This window comes from Pocillopora damicornis, chromosome 13 (genome assembly GCF_964200805.1).
Source record: "Pocillopora damicornis chromosome 13, jaPocDami1.2, whole genome shotgun sequence".
Lineage (NCBI taxonomy): Eukaryota > Metazoa > Cnidaria > Anthozoa > Scleractinia > Pocilloporidae > Pocillopora > Pocillopora damicornis.
The window spans coordinates 6,309,764-6,325,747 of NC_142682.1; the positions used below are offsets into that span (position 1 = coordinate 6,309,764).

The following is a 15,984-nucleotide window of genomic DNA, read 5'->3' on the forward strand; positions in this document are numbered from 1 at the left end:
AGTTTGGAGAGCACTCAAAAAGCTAAAGTTGCTCTCGGCTGCGCCTCGAGCTACTCTTACGCATTTTTGGTGCTCTCCAAACTTCCCGCGTGCAGCCATAACTCGATGTACGCACGCTAAGCATGAACAAATTCTCAATTAACCTCCGCCTGTTTAAACGCGCCATGTTTACCGTGACTAATAGGTCGCAGGTTTACATCAAAACCACACCTACAACCAGGATTTTGAATTAACAGGTGAGGTCGGGCAGTGCAATTAACGAACTTTTCTCAGTCCGGGCAAGACTATTAGTCATTCTGCGGCAACTTGAAGCACTTGGTATTGTATGTGACGCCTCTTCGTTTCCATGCTTTTGAAAAGGGATTACTCGTTCAAAGGACTATGAGGCACTGACCCTGGTCATGGTAGTGGTTTGGCCTGTTTCGCTTGTATCCATCGATTGTCATATATGGACGGTTAGAGGTTACAATTGGCTGTTTTCTATCACCCCGCCCTAAATTAATTGGTCGTCAGTCGCATTTGAAGCTTTCAAGGGAAGTTGCGGAAGAAATAATTTTCAATATTCTTATGGAAGCTTATGAAACCTTTCGTATACCTTCCCATCAGAAGAAATCCAAATGTGGGCCGGTCAATCAAATCAATCAATTGTTAACTAGTCAATAGATTTCCATAGGGGATATTTCCTTCATTCTCGTCACTAAGGTGCTATGAGCTAAAGGTCCTAAGGGCAGTTGTTAGATAGTAGTGAGGACGGCTGCATTGGAGAGGCTAGCGGTTTTCATGCCATCTACCCCCTCCAAAATGGACACATACTATTGATGAGAGCAAACCCTCCGGAAAATTTATTTCATTGTGTAGTTTTCATTTGCTGAAGGGTCATTTTACACTTTCATACCGGGAGGTCTGAGTTCTAGTTTAGTGGCTTGTGAGGACAGCTGAACAAACATGGCGGCCATGTAAACAAGGAAGTGCGCAAAGGGAGTACCGTATACCGCCAAAGCAAGTGGTTTTGCAGCTCTGCTTAGTGTACCAATGATTTATGAGCTTACAAAGCGAAAGGGAATTAAAGAAATTTTCTCGTTTACCCCGTGACCCTGAAACAACTGCTTACAACTGTCCTTACAAGCGGCTAAACTAGAATTCAGACCTCTCGATTTGAAAGCCCCTAATTATAGATCTCTACCTTTGAGTGTTTTTTTTTTTTTTTTTTTGGTTTTTCTTTTTTTGGGAGGGGGTTGGGGAGAGGTGGGAGGAGGTATACTTGAAATATTCAATGCATTTTTCTATTTTATTTTATAAATGCTAAACGAACGAATGTGAAAATACATCATTCGTACAATCAGAGACTCGGACGATAGTTCTTTATGGCTTTATGATTTTAGATATATGAAATTCATATATTTTCACTGCGGTGAAGAAACGAAAACGATCCTAAGAACACTACTGAAACGAATAGTTGAAAATAGGACCTGAAAAAAAAAAAGGCTCATGTATCTAAAATCATCATTCATTACTTGGATGGTTTATTTCGACGCAACACATTAACCAGCTCCCAGTTGGCTTGTTAGCTCTAATGATAGAGCGCTGCACCGATATCGCAGAGGTCATGGGTTCAAATCCCGTACGGGCCTGAATTTTTTTCAGGTCCTATTTTCAACTACTTGTTTCAGTAGTGTTCTTAGCTGCGAGGATCTCTTAATTTCGTTTCTTCACCGCAGTGCAAATATATGAATTTCATATATCTAAAATCGTCATGTTGTAACCCGTTAAGTTGAACTGGCTGTTCGGGTAAGACTTGGCGATCTTTGTCTCGGAGAGAAAAATAATTTGCGACTTATTCTTATCATTCAGGAGTTTCAGTTCATCAGATCTATTTTGGAGGCTGTTGATGTTCAGATGGAAAATTAGTATCCGATTGGAATGTTCCTGCCTTTCTTGCAAGAGTAGATCAAACTCCTGTTGGTCGCAGTTGTTAATAGTCATATTCTCCTGGGAGTGGAATTGCGAGTTATTCAACTCATTTGCATTAGGTTGTAGAAGAAGCTGATTTGCCTAGTTTCCTTCGATATTTATTATTTCTTCATCCTCAAGGAAAAATGAGTCTCCCAATCTCGGTAGAGAACGTAGCGGATAAGTCCATTTGATTGCTGGCCAGGCCAGGATTAAGATGAACATCTCCACAACGTTGTAGTCGTTGGATGTTAAACCAGCTCTGCTCATCAGTGTAGCGGCGCACTCGACAAAGAAGAAATCGGTTTCCACGGCAACGTGGTCTTTGTCTCTATGTTATTTCAGCTTGAGATCCAAATTTCGTCTGCTTCCAGGTTTCCAGTACGTTTCTTGGGAAGTAGGTTTCGGTCAACATCAAAAACGCGATACATAGAGCTAGCAAAGTCACAGATTAGCGGGAACTTTTCGCAGCGTGACCAACCGGTGCCATTGTTGTTGACTGAGAGCCAACAGGTTTTCTGTAAAATTTGACCTCCTGGCGTCAATGACGATGAATCAAAATGGTTTACAGCTAGTCAAATAACCAGTAGGACTTGTAGTTTACACTTCATTAGATAGAGATAAGTGAACTACGTGTATTACTTGTCGTGAACCAAAGTAGAATCAGGGCAATCTGTAAATTCTTTCGATGCTCAATTGACGATTGCTTAAGCGAACTTTTCTGCTGATTGATCAACTCGCACCTAATAACTTGGGTGTATTGATTCGGTCGAGTGGTGTTTCTGACATGGTAGGTAGAAACAGAAAACTGTGACTTTCATTTATTTGCTTGATTAGAATTTTCAATGGTTGAGCTTCCACACTCTGTTGGTACTGTAACTTACTCTCGCAATGTACAAAAGACAAACTTTACTCCAATCTCTAATTTTGATACGGGTCGTTTCCTCGACAGAAATCTTTAAAAAGACTAGTTATGATTTCTAGGGCAATGAAATCTGGGGATAGGTTACGTTTTTTGTTCCAAAATCTGAAATGATCCCCGCTCAAGTTACTGCTGTAGTCATTCAGGTTATCGATCGGATAAATGATGCGAAATTTAGCCGAACTTTGTTTCTGCTTTATGTAAATCACTTTAATCATTTGTTTGAAAAGAGTCATTCAAAGTGTATGCCACCCAAAGGCGGGGAAGGAATTTTGCGTTATGGAAAATTCTCTTTAGAGCGAATTATGAAATTTTATTAGGTAAATAATTTTCCATCGATATCAAGGTAAGAATCTGATGAAGGAAATTACATTAGGAAAAGATATTAGATAAAGAAAATACAGAAAACGATTAATTTGAATGTGACCGTTTATTCTCGTGTGCAAATGCTGCATAAGTCGACTGTTCACGGAGTATTATAACTATATTCCCTAATTGAACTCCGTCAAGTTCTGCTGGAAGAGAGAGGCACTAAAATCCTAAATTTTAAAGGAACTGTGCTGCTGCATCGGTTGCGGGGGTTTTAAATGATAACTTTGTTTTCTCATCTGAGTTGATAATGTTAATAAATGAAAATTGGCCACCGTAAAGAGTTTCTTAGTTGCAAACCAAATCATAAATGAAACCCTAGCTTGCTTTCTACACTTTCGACATCGAAAACTTCTCTATTCTACGTGATCGTGTGGTTTTAAGCTACATAATGTGATCCACCGCAAATATTTGCAGCTGATGGAAAACTCATTAGCTCCTTTGACCTCATCTTCCTGTTTCGTAATTGTTTGATATTTGGATCGGGCTTAATTAACGCTCTAACATGCTCCATTGACTTCCTCTGGTGATAAAAATAGTTTGATTACGCACATCTGAAGAGTACAATATGCACTAATAAAGTAAAATGGGTACACTTTTTCAAAACGAAATTAACTTGACTGGAGAAAATGAAGTCTTAGAATGGAATTTTTCTCCAAGGTATCAAGTATAAGATGTCGGCATGTTGACACGTGTCATTCGCGTGCATGTCACGGCCAGAGGTTCTTTGCACGAGCTGACTACGTGATTGTCAATCACGGAAAACTTTTCCGTGATTGACAGTCGTAATAGTGAAACAAAAGTAAACAGTCGGGACGAAAAATAAATTGTTTCTTATTTTGAGGCCATTGACAGCTAAGGTTGAGATTTTGCAGGAGACAGTTGCAGACAGTTGCGGTTATCTTGAAAGAAAATCTACATAGCACCGGTATGTATCATTTAGTCTCTCTTTATCAGGAGTGTTTAGGCCTGCTAAGGTTATGAAAGGCTTGGAGTCTCAAAATCATTTGATAAAACTCCTAAATTCCACTCCATAAGCTCGACAATGAGAGCAGATTGAGAGCTGAAATTCTAAGCTGTCCACATTTGTTTTTCTTCAGATATGAGTTTTTTTTATTTTCAGATCTCGGGCTTCTAGCCTCTAATTACTAGTTTATGGTCGCTAAACATTTGTTCTCGTGGTTAAAACCTAAAATTCGGCTTAATACTAACACGCTCGGGCGGTTTTGCAAGTATTGAGTGTCGACCTTCCATTAGCGTGTGGGTAGCGAAAATCAAGATACTTGAAATCTTACGCTGTTGTATTTTCTCTTATCACGTCCCCCGAGAGAGAGAGAAAAGAGAGGTGATCGGGTGTACAGGCAATCTCTCCTCCTCCGTGGACTGCTTATTTTGTCTGTTGAGGCAATTATTCACAGTTTGACCCACAAAGAGACATGACTTGAATTGAAGAGTTAGCTTCAAATTAACTGAACATTTGTCCCTTCCGAAGCGTTAACTTGCTTTATTCCATTTAGATTCAATTTTTAATTTAACGATCGCTAAGATACCTTTGTTTTGCCCTGTAGTCACTTGCTTTAGTCTGAAATTAATTAGCGTCACCCCGTTTAAATAAACGCTCTCCTGGCTTTACAATTCCAAATCTTAAGGTGCCGAATTCTGATTTGTGAGAGCCGCGCTTCTCATAGATGAGCTCTGATATAGGTTTTCTTGGTTAACAGTTGCAATGAAAAGATTAATTAGCGATTGACTCCCGATTAGTTAACACGAAGGATAAGCTCTGCTTCCATGGTTGCTGGTCTGACGTGAGAGCCTCATAACGTTTGTGACCTCGACCATATACGAGTTTCGAAAAAACGTAACAATCGCTCTATGTATTCATTTGATAAGAAATGTTCCAAATGTGGAAACAGAGTGTGGGAGAAGATGAATTAAGTACGTAAGATCTTTATGACACAATCCTCAAGCGCTTCTAGAAAGTGAAAAAATTCCAACGTTCTCCATTTCGCTGACCTTGTACACAAAGTGCGAAGAGATCCAAGAGTGACACTAAGAAAATTTTCACCAGACACTACCGGACACGGTCTTCGAATAACTAAACTTCCGGCAGTCTGATATTTCCATATTTCTCTTTGAAAAATACCAATTTCTTTTGGAAGTATTTTTTCTTTCCTTTAGAATCCTCAAGCGCTTCTAGAAAGTGAAAAAATTTGAACGCTGTCCTTTTCGCCGACTTTCGGATTCTTCTGGACAAAATTCTGAATACTGTAAGAATACTGTAAGAAAACTATGAAATGACGAACGGCGAATGTATTTACCGTAAAACAGTTGACACAGGATGGCTCTTGAGAAAGACGATTTTAGGAGGTTTTCAGTGATCTGGGAATTTCGAATTACAGGGAATTGGGTCGCGGCGCGCGTTGCATCAAGGTTGGAAATGGGCCTTTAATGCCTTCCAAAACCGTGAACGAATTTCATTCGACTGACTGTTCCCCGATAATGTTGATATTTCATGTTCCCACTTGTGGCACAACTCCGCTTTTCGTTTACAAGGTTATTAGTGGACACAAACAAACAAAGGCCTACCACAATTGCTGGTTTTCAGTGTCACGCCATTCAAAATAGATCAAAATAAAAAATAAAAACCGTTCAATCGATTTAGTCTAGAATCTGGAAATAGAAAGAAGCTAGATATGTAAAGACTCTCGCCAAGATTCAGGTCACAGCAATTTTTCTTACGGAAGATATGAGGAGAAACGTTTTTCCCAAATTTATAGAGATTTGTATGGAGCCGCCATGCTGGTGCCCACCTAGATGGGCACCAACATGGCGGCCGGAAACCAGCAGAAACATCTGTCACTGAGTTTTGCTACAAAAGCGTGAATTTATCTCTCTAAGAACTCATAAACGTAACAATAATACTTTATTCTAATACAAGAACTGTTCAGATAGCTGAATTTCCCTAAATAAGTCACCTTTTAAACCAACATAACAGCTCTCTCGCTCGTCATGTAAAGGCCACGTCACGCAAAAGCTTAGAAATTCAAGAGTAGTCTATCACTAAACCAAGAACCCATTTGGAGTGAAAATTTGTCTGAATATTAGTTTTTAGCTGCTCTAATACATCATGAAAGTAAAATCTCAGGAGGATCAATAGTTCTGAAGTCTGAAATTTAGTGACGTCACGTGAAAACCAACACCGTTATTTTGAATAAATTGCTTTTCATCAGTCGTTGCTATCGGGAATGTCTATATTTTTTACCCGAAAATGTGTGCGTATGTCTTGAAGTAAAGTGTAAACAAAGGGGTGTGTTTCCAGGAGAACCCTACCTGATTTTTGTGGCGGCTTTCAAAATAAATTGCAGGTCTGTATTGTACAAAGCAATAATTGCGCTAACTATTAAAGTTGAGTCGTTTATCAAATGTTCTTTGGCGCGAGGTGACCGGTGCGTAGTAGAACATGAGTATTAAGTCATTCAAGATGGCGTGGAAATCGGAGATGACCACTGGAAAAATTCGAAGAGCTTTCGCCTTGGTTACACAGGACTACCCACGAAGTGAAAGGAACCTCCACAAATTAGGAAGCGTTCTGCTAAAGTCAAATGCAAAAAGCTGACGTTTCCTTCAGTCAGCGGACACTGAGTAAGATTCCCTCAAAATAAAGTCACTTGAATCACGCTAGATCAGAATTTCTGGTAGGTAAGGAGTCGGCTGAAAGTCCGCAAATAAAGGAATAAAACCAACTAACTTCGTAGCTAAAAATCGCTTTGGGCGGCGTTCATGATGAGAAAAAATGACTTTTAAAAGCGCTCTAAAACTTCTTCTTTTGCATAAAGGGCCAAGTTTCTAAAGAAACCGTGGTGCTACGTCGGTGGGAGAGTATAGCAGGTAATTTAGTGTTAACAACTGGGTTGAAAACGTAAATTAGCCACCGTAAAGGGTAAAAAAGCTGACGTTTCGAGCGTTAGCCCTTCGTCAGAGCGATTACAGATCTAATTTCTAATCGCTCTGACGAAGGGCTAACGCTCGAAACGTCAGCTTTTTTACACTTTAAGGTGGCTAATTTACGTTTTCAACCCAGTTGTTAACACTAAATTACCTTCTTCTTTTGCATTTTGTCATAAATTTGCAATAATTCTATGTAGCCAAACCCCTCATGATCTCGAGTTTAGTATCCTCTTTAAACGCCTCAGTGTCAAATGTGGTAAGGTATTCCTCTTTAACGAGTCAAGATCTGATTTTTTGCGATCGTTAGCAAAGAAAGTATTTGATTGGTCTCCTGTGAGAAGCAGTTCGAGTCAGAAATGAGAAACGAAGATCACTTCTTTGGCCTGAATAAGGAAAAGAGTTTCAAGATACAAGCTCATGCCCACCGTGTATCCGGCACCTACTACGGAATTGAATAACCGAATGACAATTTTGACTCAGAATTTCTTAAACAGTATAAGGAATATGGTAAATTTTGAGCTCTGTAATGAAATAGAGAAAGATGGTTTTTCGTCATGAAAGAGCGTTGGAAACAAAGAAATGTTGGTGAAAAGCAGGAGCTCCTGGTGAAAAGTCATTAATTATCGCCTTAGGTAAGGAGGGGGGGGGGGGAGGAGTCGGAGAATTTTTATGGAGATCACATGGTTTTCAGGAGAACAAAAAGGAATCTTCAGAGGGATCTGGTAGACTTATTGTGACACGATCAAAATCCTCCTACCCCCCCCCCCCACCCCTCAGGCGATAATAAGGACGGGTTCCACATGAGTCGCAATAAGAAATCGAGCGTCAGACCTTCGGGTTCTGCGCTCTGAAGCTTTAAAAATGAGCTTTAGAGACTACGTTGAGCTCTTAATAATCGTGACGCAGAATTTGCCGACTGGAAATTCTGAGTTCATTCTATGATTATTTGATTACCAATTTCATTTTTGTCTTAGGTACCATGAGTCCTTACGAAACTGGCGTGGCTTTTTCTGGTGGTGGCATACGGTCAGCGGCACTATGCTCTGGAGTCCTGCGTAGACTGCTCCAGCTTAGAGCAAAAATACACTACCTGAGCTGCGTGTCAGGGGGTGGTTACACAGGCACGGCATTTTTGGATTGGAAATACAGGAACGAGAAGAAAGCAAAGGGCAACGAAGAATGGCATGAAGAGTTCTTTGACAACATGCGACAAAGAGCAGGTTACTTTTGTAACTGGGAGAAGCCATGTCGAGGAATCCTTGATACGATTATGATGTTCTTTCTACTGCTTACTGTCACCATTATCGAACCGATTGTCATATATGGATCATACGCACTTCCACTTGCCTTCATTATCGATGACCTCTTCGGAAAGTTACTTCGCGCCAAAGTGGATTGTGATCACGCTACAGTAGCCCCTTCTGCAAGTAACCACAACGTTACAGCTCAAGAAAGCCGCGAGCACTGTCTTTCTCATCAAGGAACCGTTCCTGTTGCTAAGACTATCCTGTTTTCAGTTCTGTTGGCGCTCTCTGTCACTTTTTACATTCTGTCCCAAAAGTTGTCTGACAAGAAGTCTAAATATTTCAGACTTTTCGCGACAATTTTCTTTTTGTTTTTCTGTTTTACTTTCCTTCCATTTGCAATAAATGATTTCTTCATTGAAATCCCTCTTTGGAGTCGGGCGGTCATTGTGGTGATTGGTGTGGTACTATGGTTCGTCCTTCCTATGCTCCGGGACAAAACGTCCTACGGCATTATAATCTATCTCTATTCTTACATCATCTACTGGAAAGTGTACGAAGCCATGATTATTGGTGTTGGGTATTCTGATGGACTGTTTAATAAGCTGCTCTTTGCCTCTGGGTGTGTCTTGTGGTCTGTGCCATATTTGAGACAATCACGCGAGAGGCTCGTCAATGTCTTTAACAGGTGAGGAATGGGTCGTTATTTATGGGGGAGGGGGGAGGGGAAGAGGTGGGGGGATGGAAGGACTTTGGATGTGTCACGATAAAGTTTACCTCATCTCCCTGAAAGGCTACGTAATATTCTTATTCCCCCCCCCCCCCCTTCATTAGCATTTCACTGGCAGTCAGCAGTTCCTCCTTGATACTCTGTTGGCGATGACTGATCCCTCTTACTTCTTTCTGAAAACCATGCGATTCCTCCCACTCACTTAACCACATGAACTGTTCTAATTTGCAGATGGAAACTTCGTAAGGCCTTTTACTCAGAAGAAAGTTCAAGAACAAGGGGATGCCTTGAGATACTCCAAGATATCTTCTGCCCCCTGTGGACATGTCTGCTGAAGAACCGAAGACAGAGGTCCAAACAGCACACAGACCAACAGATGGACATCCTTAGCGATGATGAAGAGAGATGTAATAATGAGCCACCCGAGACAAGACCCTTGAACCTTTCCGACCTCCGTGGCACGGAACCTGAGTTAATATCAAACACGACCGTCCACAATTGGGAGAAAAATATCAGGTCTGACAGAGACTATGACATACTGACAATGTCGCCTACAGCAATTGAGCGCTTAGACCGAGATCCATCGGATGTCAATCGGTTTGAAGGTAAGCTGGATCCTCGAGATGTGGAATTAGATGAGGCCATGGCCACGTCTGCGGCAGCAATTTCAGGGTACGACGATGCTCTACAAGTGATGCGTCTTTCTACGATTTTGGGATTTGAAATGGGGGCTTCGATGGTCAGTGACATGAAGGCGGTTAAAGAAGAGTCCTGTATCATGAAGGTGAGAATCTTTTCGGGATACTTGATGCTAAAGGTCTAAAAGTAGAGCTATCTTCAATTGTGTCGAAAATAATGCGGGATTTCTTTGCTTGTGCTTTACTTTGCCATGTAACTGGTCTGGAAAACTCGCGCCATCCTCGCTCTCGACCAATCAGAGTTAAATACTGAAACCAAACACAGCTTGGCCACTTGTGATTCCCACGCTTTTTGCATTTTTTCTTTCCTCCGATTGGCTTTCGTGAATCTTTTGGTCCTGGTTTTACGGCACTCGATCGAAAAGCGCTCAAACTTGAGAATGATTGTTGTTGGAATAAAATCCAAATAGAGAGACAGTGTTATAGGTTGATTCTCTCAGGGGAAGTATGAAATCAGTTTGCTACTCTCATTACGCTCCAAGTAAGTGTTTTCTCTTTCATGGGGATTCATCAACGCGATCAAAATGATTAGATAACCAAATAATGCAGCACAATTTCTTATTCATTTATGTCTTTTTAACAGCCTCTGCCTCTTCTTATAAACTTTCTCCGGGGTCTTCCGTTGATCGCTGTGCCAGCGGTCTATTTCACTAGCGGCGGTGAAAGGTCAATCGAGGTTGGAGTAATTGTATTCTTCGTAATTCACCTGATTTTGGCCTTCATTGGAGCTTTCGCCGACACAGGAGCTGGGAAACCAAAGTTATGGGAGAAGATAGCCAGGTCAGCATTGTGTAAATTAGTGCACATATCACTGACTGAATGTCTTAATAATGGTAATTGAACTGAGTGGAGTGAGTGGTAATCACATGATTTCGAGTGTTATTTGGAATAAACAAGCACGAGTAATTATTTTAAAGACTAACAAAATTGGACTCGCCCCACGGGCTCGTGCAATTTGTGGTCTTTGAAAAAATTAACAAGTGCTTGTTTATTCCAAATTGCACGAGAAAAATCATGTGATTACGTGTTAATAATATAAATGATAAAATACGAGATAGGTTATCATAAGTAAGCATAAGCAAAGCGCGCGAATCAAGTGCAAAAATAACTTATTCAAACCGGTCAAAAAAACCGCCTACGATTAAAACAATCATATGCAGTGATATCCTCACATCTTTAAGGGGCAAAAAAGTTCAAAGTCAATTGTTCAGTCTGTGTCCGAATCACTCTCGATGAAATGGAATCGTCGTTTCCGAGGTTTAACCATGTTTGTTTTTTCATTTCGGCGTTGGATCGCTCGAGCAAAGTGTTAAGCTGGGTTGGCTCGTAATTTTCGATTTCCTTGGCAATTCCCTTCTCTAAACAACGCTTTTTCCAAACCGACAACCAAAAAGCAGTGCTTTTTACAATTTTTTCGTTGTTTGAGCTGTTTTTCAGCCGCGGTGGCGAAAGAAAACCTACTTAGAACGTCTGCCATTGTTCCGCTCGCAAATTTTCAAATTTTCAAATTTTGTTGCGACATCCAAGGCTCGCATTTGATTGCTATCTGTGAGTTTCTTTGATTATTGACCAATAAGAATGTCTGGTTTGTAACTTTTTTTGCACTTAATTAACCCTCTTCTACACTGAATTAACTCTCTTCTGCTCTGAATTACCTGAAAACTGCATTTATCTTAATCAATCAGGACTGAATAATTTTTCATGTATATTATTAGGTCTGAAATCATACGCGTGATTCCAAATCGAACGAGCGCACGTATAATTTCAGATCAAAATTGCGCGATACGGAGTTCAATTTCCGCTTAAGTACAAAACCTTTGGAAATCACAGAATTCAGTCGTTGCAAAACGAGGCACGATAGTAAACACCGCAATAATAGCGAAGTAGAGAAAAAACGAGCGAGGCTTGGGTCGGGTCGCGTAAAGAACTCTGAGAAACCGGCCCAAGCCTCTCTCGGTTTTGCTCCGCCACAACTTTCGCACCGTTTTCTAGTTCGCTCCATTTTACTAACCGAATGGCAGGAACAGGCCAGAAGAAATTAAATGTTCGAAGGAGTTAATGAGGACCGAAATTGAAATAAGTAAAAGCGTACAAACCACGCGAAGCGTCAGAAAACGTGGGTGAATATGACGCATGTAGTTCAAGCACTTATTACCTTTAGAGAGGATGGTGTGAATCTTCCAGAACAAAACATTTGGTTCGGATTGCTCTCGTCCCACTAAACGTACAACAACAGACACTGAAAAGTCCTGAGAGCAGGGTTGTTCAAAGCACGATTAAGCTAACCGAGGGTTGGCCAACAGTTTTTTATTTTGTTTTGCTGCCTTGCAGGCAGTTTTTTTTCCTTCAGATTTTTCTTGGACTAAGGTGAAACCGCTCAAAAAGTAAGCCGTAATAAATACGCTTTCAAGGACACGTTAAACTTTTAATCCTGGATTATCGCCAACCGCTTTTCGAACAACTGTGCATAGCTTTTGAACCGAACCGTTGATCCCAAGCTAAACTCATACAAAACATTGTCTTCTTCATCCTTTCGATCCCAAGATTTAAAAGTTAAATCTCAACAGATGACTACCCGACGCTATTCTGGTGAATTTGGTGTTTGGCGCTATGAAGATAGCTCCTAGTAAATAACTTTCTTTCGTTCTTGTAACTTACTGCCCCCGGGCGAAGTCAGGATTTTTCAAAGGGGACTCGTGCTGTGTTTAGCAAAGAGTACTCACTCAACGCCGTGTCTAATTATGGTGTCAAAAAATTCTTGCAAAGAAAGGATGTTGCTGCCTGGTAGTATATTGAAATTGTCGCATGCCACAAGGCACAGGTTCGCTAATGACATTACCCACAGTTTGAAAAACACACCTTGTAACCCAGATCGTCATTCCTGATCTATTGCGTCTTTTTTCAAAGGTGGTTTATTGTACACGTGTCTTTCGTGGAGTTTGTCAGAGAAACCCTTTCCGTTGAGAACATCGGATCCATGCCCCCTCCTGTGATGCTACTCAGCGACGGAGGCCACATGGAAAATACCGGGATTCTACCATTGTTAAAGAAAAAACTCAAGAAAATTGTTGTAGTGAATGGTGGTTACACCTCTGATGAGAAGAGGTATGGAGATGACCTTCTGAAAGCACTGATGCTCGCTCGTACCGAGCTAAACTGTTCGTTTATTGGCCAGGGAGGTCGTGACGTCATTTCAGACCTGTTAGACACCTTCGTAAAACCAAATAAACCGGATGTAAGGAAACCAAGATATTACAGGTATGTATTTTCTCATGTACCAATTTTTTTTACCTTCGATAGTAAGAAATTGTCTACATGGGGAATGTGTCCATAACTAACAGAAAAAAAACTAACATCCTGGAAGAGAAGAATTGTGTCTGGTAGAAGAATTTTTCATTATAGTAAGAAATTCAAAATACATTGAAATCCTTGTATCTCGATCCTTCTCCTACTCCTCTTAGGGACCAATCAGTTGATGTGGGCTCGAGATATTCAGGGTATATCAGTGGTATACACTGTTTCAAGTCTAATGTAAGGGAAGATATGGCCTCAAGTTTGTGATGGCAAGACTCCACCGTTGTCAATAGCAGTCTAGCGGCTCGTTCTTCATAGCTTGAAAGGCATTAAAAGGCATTGAAAGGCATTGGGCCACGAGCATTTGTTCAGTAATCAATTCAATTAGAGCTTCATTAGTTGCTAATAACTTACTTTATCCTCGTGGCCTAAATGTTTGATTCAGGAGTAAGGTTGAAATTAGGTGCTAGTCACTCTTAGAGGTTAATCCATAGAGTTCCTTTGATTCAATGGAGGTTGTATGAGCTCTTCAAATTGACTAAAAGCATTCATTCTTTTCCGCTTAGATTTAAAGTTGAGTACTACAAAGATGACGGTGGCAAAGATGGTGAAGGTGAAATTATGATGATAAGGCCACGAAGTCCACGCAAAGATGATCAAAGCGAGGTCAAAACCTGGGAAGAATTTGGTTTTAATCTGGAGCCGAATGACTGGGGAAATAGTCCGTATTTGACTGGGGAGGAAGTCGATAAGTTGACCTTCTGTTGCTGTGAGTACTGCAACAAAAAGTCCTGCCTAAGCGGTTTGTCTGAGCTCCTCTGTGACAGGTTCCCAAACACCTCTACTGCCAATCAATTTTTCACACCTTTGCAATTCTCCGCCTATCATCGTGAAGGTTACCGAGCATGCGTTGAAGCACAAGCCGCTGAATTTCTCATGGAGGACCATGATGTCCAAGAAGTATGAGATACACAGGCGAGCCTGTGAGCATGTAGCTATAGAGACATTGTATGCAGCTGTCGGTTTTTTTGTTCAAACAAAACATTAATAAGAGTTAAAGGTCTTAGCCGTTCCAACGCTTTATAAAAGCGCTGTTTTAGTAAAAAAAAAAAGTCTGTACGTGAGCTAAGTGGCCCGCCCAGCCGAACCTTAGCCCAGTTTCCTTAGCATGAAGCGACTAGGAATATTACTACTTCCCCCCTAGATGTGAAGCTAATCTATTGCAGGATTATCCCCCCAGCATTTCATCAGGCTTCCCTGACAAATCGCTAGTACTTTGTAGAGTAAAGTGTTTTGCCCAAGAACATAGCACAATGACCCGTCCAAGTCTCGAACCCAATGCTTTTGACCCGTTTTCCATTACACTTACCATTAGACATCTTTCAAAGAAAGGTTGTAGTTTTAGTGTCTAAATCTGTCAATATCTATGAGTAGATGCGAAGATTCGCTTCAACTGTCCACTGTTTTGTTGTTTCAAAAACACTTAAGTGTCAGAGGGTATTTCAGATAATAAAAGAAGGAAAAATAAGCAGAAAACGTGATTACGTGAATTTAGAGTCTTGAAGTATGAGAAGAACTTTTTCGTAAATCACTTACCACAAAACAGCACTCCTCACGTTCAACTGAGACCTACAAGTTTTAAACTGCGCGCTAAGAGCTACGTTAAATGAGAACTTGACGTTTGCCGTTCGCGGTAATCGAAACAACACCCCAATCTTAAAGTCCCTGATCCATGAGTACTTGCAAGTGTCAGTCGCAGGCGTCATACTGGCTCGGATGCCCTGTTGGCAAAAGATAACACAACTGAGGAAAGTTATTATGGGTAATGTAGTTCGAAAAAAAATTTCCTTTTTGGGTGGGATGTAACTACTGCGATTGCCATGCCAACAGAGTTTGAAGGTTAAACTTTTTTTACTGTGAAGTGATAGTCTTGTTATATTGTTGATTGGCGCAGTTTTACGGGGTTTTTTTTCATTAATTGCTATATTTCGTTTTCCTTGAGAAGCTAATGATAACCTTGACCGTACGCTTGCCTGCCATGAGCATAAGTGGTAACTGAGTTTTTGGGACTTTCCTCTCGAAGGTAGCGACATGACTTGATAGCGACATGACTGAAGGGCAGGTCAAGCTTATCAGTATGTCAAGGATTTTCGACTGTGTGAACCACTTCAATTCTAGAACGTGGAAGGACAAGGAATTCCTTCCGTCAACCAAACCTTCGAACCTGGATTACAACTGTTGTGCAATCTTCACAAGTTAGATCAATGACGTCAGTTTACACACACTGTTCTCTTCATCACAAAAATTACACAGGAAAGTCTGAGGAAGTGTCTAACATCCATCGCTGAGTTTTCACGTAAACTGAGCCAAATGGTTATGCGGTGGATTTTAACATCTTAATGTACCAGATGTAAATGTAAAATAAGAATTTAAGAGCGAATATTGTAAATTTTTAATCTTTTCTCACAACTGCGCCCCACTGATCGATGTTTAAAAGGGGGAAGTTTAAGAGAGTGTCTCTGTAAGAGCGGTCCGGTCGATTTTGCTTGAGACACGGATTTCGCTCGTTTTTCGTGTGTTGTAAGACATTCATGTACCTATACTAAAACCACAATCAGTTTGATCGGATCTCTTTATTTTTCAGAGTTTTACGGAAATTAAATTTCACTCGAGCGAAGGCTTGTCGTGACACTTTTGAAGACTTTAATTTCATACAACTTTGGAGGACAATTTACAAAAAACTACGGAACTCAGCAAAAAGCAAATACCACAGCCATGTATATTTACTCTATCTTATCTATCGAGGCGACTTTCGTAAACATCACGTAT

At 40.7% G+C, this 15,984-nt stretch overlaps 1 protein-coding gene and 1 long non-coding RNA gene across 3 annotated transcripts in view; one reads left to right on the forward strand and one right to left on the reverse strand.

Moving 5' to 3' along the window:
- The first annotated feature begins 4,034 nt into the window (after nucleotides 1–4,034).
- LOC113668563 (uncharacterized) lies at nucleotides 4,035–14,691 on the forward strand. The gene is made up of 6 exons (XM_089192104.1): nucleotides 4,035–4,169; nucleotides 8,164–9,121; nucleotides 9,395–9,947; nucleotides 10,445–10,641; nucleotides 12,769–13,119; nucleotides 13,722–14,691. The coding sequence occupies exons 2-6, from the start codon at nucleotides 8,169–8,171 to the stop codon at nucleotides 14,119–14,121; spliced, it is 2,454 nt and encodes an 817-aa protein (XP_089048230.1). The 5' UTR covers nucleotides 4,035–4,169; nucleotides 8,164–8,168; the 3' UTR covers nucleotides 14,122–14,691.
- A 107-nt stretch (nucleotides 14,692–14,798) lies between these two features.
- Nucleotides 14,799–15,984, reverse strand: part of LOC149035213 (uncharacterized) — a 3,400-nt gene continuing 2,214 nt past the window's right edge. For both annotated transcript variants that reach the window (XR_016182479.1, XR_016182480.1), the window contains exon 4: nucleotides 14,799–14,936. This is a non-coding gene — a long non-coding RNA (uncharacterized LOC149035213). The remainder of the gene's footprint in view (nucleotides 14,937–15,984) is intronic.